The sequence below is a fragment of the Entelurus aequoreus genome, linkage group LG14, assembly GCF_033978785.1.
Source record: "Entelurus aequoreus isolate RoL-2023_Sb linkage group LG14, RoL_Eaeq_v1.1, whole genome shotgun sequence".
Classification (NCBI taxonomy): domain Eukaryota; kingdom Metazoa; phylum Chordata; class Actinopteri; order Syngnathiformes; family Syngnathidae; genus Entelurus; species Entelurus aequoreus.
The window spans coordinates 32,287,049-32,295,369 of NC_084744.1; the positions used below are offsets into that span (position 1 = coordinate 32,287,049).

At 32.2% G+C, this 8,321-nt stretch overlaps 1 protein-coding gene across 3 annotated transcripts in view; it reads right to left on the reverse strand.

Annotated features, from left to right (window-relative positions):
* The window catches only part of LOC133664757 (junctophilin-1-like), a 34,771-nt gene extending 27,282 nt beyond the window's left edge, over window positions 1–7,489 (reverse strand). For 2 of the 3 annotated variants that reach the window (XM_062069656.1, XM_062069655.1), the window contains exon 1: window positions 7,067–7,483. In XM_062069656.1, the coding sequence (XP_061925640.1) occupies window positions 7,067–7,445 (379 nt within the window). In that variant the 5' untranslated portion in view covers window positions 7,446–7,483. Of the gene's footprint in view, window positions 1–7,066 lie in introns of all 3 variants that reach the window. The other variant, XM_062069657.1, reaches the window with a different exon arrangement.
* Between the last annotated feature and the right edge of the window lie 832 nt (window positions 7,490–8,321).

The following is an 8,321-nucleotide window of genomic DNA, read 5'->3' on the forward strand; positions in this document are numbered from 1 at the left end:
CACTGACTTTTTCTGCACATTTTTTTTTTTTTACACTGAATTCTTTTGCATTGGACTTTTCTGTACTGATTTTTTCTATGAACTAATTTTTACACTGAATTTTTACAAACTTAATTTTAAAACACTGACATTTTTACACTGAATTATTTATGCTAAATTTTTCTACATTAAATTTTTGTATACCCTAATTTTTTTACACTGAATTATTTTACATTAGACATTTCTGTAATGATTTTTTTCTATAAACCAATTTTTTTTTTACACTGAATTTTTACACACTTTGTTTCAAAGCACTGAATTGTGTTACGTTGATTTTTTTCTGCATTAAATGTTTTTATACATTGAATTTTTATACACTAAATTTTTTTGCACTGATTTTTTTTATAAACTAATTTTTCTACATTGAATTTAAAAACACAGATTTTTTTTTTTACACTTTTTTCTGCACCAATTTAGTTTTAATTACCTAATTATTTTTGTGTACACTGATTTTTTTTTACACTGAATTTTTTACCGTGAATTTTTGTACATTCTTTTTTTTATACACCAATTTTTTTACACTGAATTTTTCTGCACTGATTTTTTTTTTTATAAACTAATTTCCTACATTGAATTTTAAAACACTGATTTTTTTTTGTATACAACATTTTAACATTGAGTTTTTCTGCACCAATTTTTTTTTTTTTTACTAATTATTTTTGCATACACTGATTTTTTTTACACTGAATTTTTTACGCATAATTTTTCTGCATTACATTTTTGTACACACCAATTTTTTTACACTGACTTTTTCTGCTCTGAATTTTTATAAACTAATTTTCTACGTTGAATTTGAAAACACTGATTCTTTTATACACTAAATGTTGATACACAAAATTTTTAACACTGCACATATTTTTTTTTTACACTGAATTCTTTTGCATTGGACTTTTCTGTACTGATTTTTTTCTATGAACTACTTTTTTACACTGAATTTTTACCAACTTAATTTTAAAACACTGACATTTTTACACTGAATTATTTATGCTAAATTTTTCTACATTAAATTTTTGTATACCCTAATTTTTTTACACTGAATTTTTTATAAACACATTTTCTACATTGAATTTTAACACACTGATTTTTTTTTATACATAAAATGTTGATACAGAACATTTTTAACACTGACTTTTTGTGCACCAATTTTTTTTTTACAAATTTTTTTCGTACACACTGATTTTTTTTACACTGAATTTTTCGTTTTTATATTTTTTTATACACCAATTTTTTTTACATTGAATTTGTATGCACTGATTTTTTTATACATAGTTTTTCTCAGTATCGGCCAATCTCACCCATGGATCATTGTTATCAGTAAATCTACAGTTAGTACATGTGATGAGTATCGGTATCGGCCAATCTCACCCATGGATCATGGTTATCAGTAAATCTACAGTTAGTACATGTGATGAGTATCGGTATCTGCCAATCTCACCCATGGATCATGGTTATCAGTAAATCTACAGTTAGTATGTAAAGAGTATCGGTATCGGCCAATCTGACCCATGGATCATGGTTATCAGTAAATCTACAGTTAGTATATGTGATGAGTATTGGTATCTGCCAATCTCACCATGGATCATGGTTATCAGTAAATCTACAGTTAGTACATGTGATGAGTATCGGTATCGGCCAATCTGACCCATGGATCATGGTTATCAGTAAATCTACAGTTAGTATATGTGATGAGTATTGGTATCTGCCAATCTCACCATGGATCATGGTTATCAGTAAATCTACAGTTAGTATGTGATGAGTATCGGCACCGGCCAATCTGACCCATGGATCATGGTTATCAGTAAATCTACAGTTAGTATGTGATGAGTATCGGTATCGGCCAATCTGACCCATGGATCATGGTTATCAGTAAATCCCTGATTGGAACGTTCCTAATGACGACTCTGGTTCCCATTGGCTCCTACTGGGATAGTCCTAGGTCAACTGTCCTTATGGAACCTTCATGTGGGACAGGGTCCAGGTCACTGGTGACCCTGACCAGGATCAGCAGTGCAAAACCGAATGGATGAAACCTGATACCAGATAGTCCTTAGACACTTCTAAGTATTTACGTCAATGAATCTGAAGCAACCTTGGAAAGAAACTCTTCACATTTCTCTGACTCTGAGACCAAGTGAGACCTGGACTTGGTTTCAGTTGCGGTCTTGGCTGTCAAACAGTTAAGTCCACGTTCAGGTTGTGAGGCCTCAGCCGGAGAATGTGAGAATGCTCTATTTTAAAAGCTGGAAGTAACTGGAGACACTTGGAAGTCTGTTGGCGGGCCAAACATAACCCTGTGCCTCGGTCTTGCTATGTCAACCAGACCTGATCTAGCGGCTGGCCAAGGAGCTTAGAAAAGACGCTTGTTAAAATGGTGTTTTATTTCACACTCTATATCTACACCTACTTATGTACGTACTGTACTCATACATTGTTATACAAGATTTTTACACTGAAATTTTACACACAGAATTTAAAAAACTTTTTTTTTTTTTTACACTGATTTTTATTGGACTGAATTTTGTTCTGTTCTAAATGTTTGTACACAAAAATGTATACACAAACATTTTTCTGCACATTTTTTATAAACTGAAATTTTACACATTTTTACATTTTTTCTACACTAATTTTTACACTGAAATTTTACACACAGAATTTAAAAAACATAATTTTTTTTTACACTGATTTTTATTGGACTGAATTTTGTTCTGCTCTAAATGTTTCTACACAAAAATGTATACACAAAAATTTTTCTGCACATTTTTTATAAACTGAAATTTTACACATTTTTACATTTTTTCTACACTAATTTTTACACTGAAATTTTACACACAGAATTTAAAAAACTTTTTTTTTTTTTACACTGATTTTTATTGGACTGAATTTTGTTCTGCTCTAAATGTTTGTACACAAAAATGTATACACAAAAATTTTTCTGTACATTTTTTATAAACTGAAATTTTACACATTTTCGCATTTTTTCTACACTAATTTTTACACTGAAATTTTACACACAGAATTTAAAAAACATTTTTTTTTTTTACACTGATTTTTATTGGACTGAATTTTGTTCTGCTCTAAATGTTTCTACACAAAAATGTATACACAAAATTTTTTCTGCACATTTTGTATAAACTGAAATTTTACACATTTTTACATTTTTTTCTACACTAATTTTTACACTGAAATTTTACACACAGAATTTAAAAAACATTATTTTTTTTTGCTAAAAATTTTGCTAACATTTTAGTTAATTTTGATCATTTAAACCTGAAATTCATTAATTTTGAGACTTGTCACCAGCTTAAAAGTATGCTAACTGTCCCCATGACAACAAGTTAATGTTAGCATGCTAATGTTTTGTACTAGAATATTAGCTAGTTTGATTTATTTAAACCTAATAATCATAGATATTGATACTTGGCGCCATCTTAGAAGTATGCTAACATTTCCAATGCTATCATGCTAACATTAGCAGGCTAGGGTTTTTTTTACTAGTATTTTAGCTAATTTTATTCATTCGAATCTTAAAACCAGGGATATTGATACTTGGCACCATTCTAGAAGTATGCTAACTTTTCCTATATAATTATGCTAACATTAACGTGCTAACATTTTAATTTCTTTTTATCATTTAAACCTAAATTTTAAAATTTTGAGACTTGTCACCAGCTTAAAAGGTATGCTAAGTGTCCCCATGATAACGAGCTAATGTTAGCATGCTAATGTTTTATATTAGTATTTTAACAAATTTGATGTATTCGAACCTAAAAATCAGGGATATCGATAATTGTCGCTATCTGAGAAGAATGTAAACTTTTCCAATGTTATCTTGCTAACATTAACATGCTAACATGTTTTGCTAACATTTTAGTTTATTTTGATGATGTATTCGAACCTAAAAATCAGGGATATTGATAATTGCCGCTATCTTAGAAAAATATAAACTTTTCCAATGTTATCTTGCTAACATTAGCATGCTAAAATGTTTTGCTAACACTTTAGTTTATTTTGATCACTTCAACCTAACTTTCATGGAACTTTTCACCAGCTTAAAAATATGCTAACTGTCCCCAAGATAACAAGTTAATGTTAGCATGCTAATATTTTATACTAGTATTTTAGCTAGTTTGATTTATTTGAACCTAATAGTCATGGATATTGATACTTGGCGCCATCTTAGAAATATGCTAACGTTTCCAATGTTATCATGCTTACATTAGCAGGCTAACGTTTTATACTAGTTTTTTAGCTAATTTTATTCATTTGAATCTTAAAATCATAGATATTGATACTTGGCACCATCCTAGAAGTATGCTAACTTTTCCTATATTATTATGCTAACATTAAAGTGCTAAAATTTTAGTTTATTTTTATCATTTAAACCTAAATTTTTTTAATTTTTTACACTTGTCACCAGCTTAAAAGTACGCTAACCGTCCCCACGATAACACGTTAATGTTAGCATGCTAATATTTTATACTAGTATATTAGCTAGTTTCACTTATTTGAACCTAATAGTCAGGGATATTGATACTTGGCGCCATTCTAGAAATATGCTAACTTTTCCTATATAATCATGCTAACATTAACGTGCTAACATTTTGGTTTATTTTAATCATTTAAACCTACATTTTAAAAATGTTGAGACTGTCACCAGCTTAAAAGTATGCTAACTGTCCCCATGATAACAAGCTAATGTTAGCATGCTAATGTTTTATATTAGTATTCTAACAAATTTGATGTATTCAAACCTAAAAATCCGGGATATTGATAATTGCCGCTATCTTAGAAGAATATTAACTTTTCCAATGTTATCTTGCTAACATTAGCATGCTAAATTTTTTTGCTAACATTTTAGTTTATTTTGATCATTTCAACCATGGAATTTGAGACTTGTCACCAGCTTAAAAGTATGCTATCTGTCCCCAAGAAAACAAGTTAATGTTAGCATGCTAATATTTTATACTAGTATATTAGCTAGTTTGATTTATTTGAACCTAATAGTCAGGGATATTGATACTTGGCGCCCTCTTAGAAGTATGCTAACTTTTCCAATGCCATCATGCTAACATTAGCAGGCTAACATTTTTTTTACTAGTATTTTAGCTAATTTTATTCATTTGAACTTAAAAATCAGGGATATTTATAACTGTCGCCATCTTAGAAGTATGCTAACTTTTGCAATGTTTTCTTGCGAACATGAACATGCTAACATCTTAAGCTAACATTTTAGTTTAATTTGACTATTTCAACTTAACTTTCATGGAATTTGAGACTTGTCACCAGCTTAAAAGTACGCTAACCGTCCCCACGATAACAAGTTAATGTTAGCATGCTAATATTTTATACTAGTATTTTAGCTAGTTTGATTTATTTGAACCTAATAATCATGGATATTGATACATGGCGCAGTCTTAGAAGTATGCTAACTTTTCCAATGCTATCATGCTAACATTAGCAGGCTAACGTTTTTTTTTACTAGTATTTTAGCTAATTTTATTAATTTGAATCTTAAAATCAGGGATATCGATTCTTGGCACCATTCTAGAAGTATGCTTACTTTTCCTATACAATCATGCTAACATTAATGTGCTTACCTTTTACTTTATTTTAATCATTTAAACCTACATTTTAGAAATGTTGAGACTGTCACCAGCTTAAAAGTATGCTAACTGTCCCCATGATAACAAGCTAATGTTAGCATGCTAATATTTTATACTAGTATTTTAGCTAGTTTGATTTATTTGAACCTAATAGTCATGGATATTGATACTTGGCCCCATCTTAGAAATATGCTAACGTTTCCAATGTTATCATGCTTACATTAGCATGCTAACGTTTTATACTAGTTTTTTAGCAAATTTTATTCATTTGAATCTTAAAATCATAGATATTGATACTTGGCACCATCCTAGAAGTATGCTAACTTTTCCTATATTATTATGCTAACATTAAAGTGCTAAAATTTTAGTTTATTTTTATCATTTAAACCTAAATGTTTTTAATTTTTTAGACTTGTCACTAACTTAAAAGTACGCTAACCGTCCCCACGATAACACATTAATGTTAGCATGCTAATATTTTATACTAGTATATTAGCTAATTTGACTTATTTGAACCTAATAGTCAGGGATATTGATACTTGGCGCCATTCTAGAAGTATGCTAACTTTTCCTATATAATCATGCTAACATTAACGTGCTAACATTTTGGTTTATTTTAATCATTTAAACCTACATTTTTAAAATGTTGAGACTGTCACCAGCTTAAAAGTATGCTAAGTGTCCCCATGATAACAAGCTAATGTTAGCATGCTAATGTTTTATATTAGTATTCTAACAAATTTGACTTATTCAAACCTAAAAATCCGGGATATTGATAATTTCCGCTATCTTAGAAGAATATTAACTTTTCCAATGTTATCTTGCTAACATTAGCATGCTAAAAATGTTTGCTAACATTTTAGCTTATTTTGATCATTTCAACCTAACGTTCATGGAATTTGAGACTTGTCGCCAGCTTACAAGTACGCTAACCGTCCCCACGATAACAAGTTAATGTTAGCATGCTAATATTTTATACTGGTACATTAGCTAGTTGGACTTATTTGAACCCAATAGCCAGGTATATTGATACTTGGCGCCATCTTTGAAGTACGTTAACAATCCCTATGTTATCTTGCTCACATTAACATGCTAAAAATGCTAGCAATTGAGCAACGTTTGATCATTCAAACCTTATATTATGGACTTTAAGACGATTCTGTTTTGTTTGATCGGCCGTTTTACCGCCGCGTTACAGACAACGTTTGGAAAACAATTAAAGTATGTAAATAAATATTTCTTATTCCAAAACATGTATATCTGCGCGGCTAATATATGGAATATAGTTGTTTCCCCTACAATTTAGTGGGTGTGGCTTATACACCGGTGCGCTCTATAGTCCGGAAAGTAGGGTTCAAGTTTGTAGTTTTTGTTTTCCCAACTCAAGTTGGATGTAACGCTAAAGTTCCTAAAAATATGAATACCTCCATCCGCGTACGTCTCCACGCCGTATCCGTCCTGCAGTCCGTTGTTCCAGGTGCCCTCGTACCGGGCCGGCGTGTTCAGACTCTGCCGTACTCCGTACCGCCCCTTGAAGCCGTGCGTCCACTCGCCCCGGTACGTCCAGCGGCCCTTGCTCTCCACGCCGAGTCCGTGGCGCTTGCCCTGCGCCCAGTATCCCCGGTACACGTTCCCGCTGGGCCAGGTGTACGCGCCCACCACCTCGAAGCCGTTGGACCAGGAGCCCGCGTACTCGCCCTGGCCCTTGGGTCCGGTGCACACGCCCTGGCCGTGCGCCTTGCCGTCGTCCCAGCCGCCGCAGTACGTGCCGCCATCGTCGAAGTCGAAGCGACCGCCCGTCATTGGGAGGAGGGAGGGCGGAGGGCGGAGGGCGGAGGGCTGAGGGCTGAGGGCTGAGGGGGGTCTTGGGTCTCACACGACCTGGGCTCCCGGGGACGGAAGGTGGCGGCGGGCGGCCAGGAGCATCGGGAGTGACCGAGCACGGAGCGTGACAGGCGGCATAGTCGCGCCGCCGCTCCGCGCCGGGCACCACCTTGCCTACTGGGCGATACACACATCGACACCGGGCGTGGTATCAGTGCCGGGCCGATACCAGCCTGAGCAGATCGACGCGTGGATGTTTTGGCTGTGTATCGCTCTTGTTGTTGACGGAGCAGATTTTGCTTTTGTTGACTTTTATTTTGCTAAAAAAAAAACAGTTTGATATTTTTGATAACTTTTTCTGCGACATGTTGTCGTTTATTTGATGAAACAAATCAGGACCGCAAGTTTTGTACTTGCAAAAACTTCACTTTAAAAATGAAAAATCTAGTTTTAGTGTGTTCAAAATTCAATTTTTTTTAGGTTGAATATAATTATGAATAATTCTGGTCATTAATTTGAATTATTTATGCAAATTTTTCACTTTCTATATTTTACAAAGAATATACAGAATAATTATAATTAAAGTCAACAATGTGTGCTTTTATTTCTATTTCTATTTTTAATGCACTACAACTATATATATAAATATATATATATATATATATATATATATATATATATATATATATATATATATATATATATATATATATATATATATATATATATATATATATATATATATTATTTTTATTTTTTATTTTTAATACACTACAACTATATATATATATATAATTTTATTTTTTAATTTTTAATACACTACAACTATATATATATATATATATATATATATAT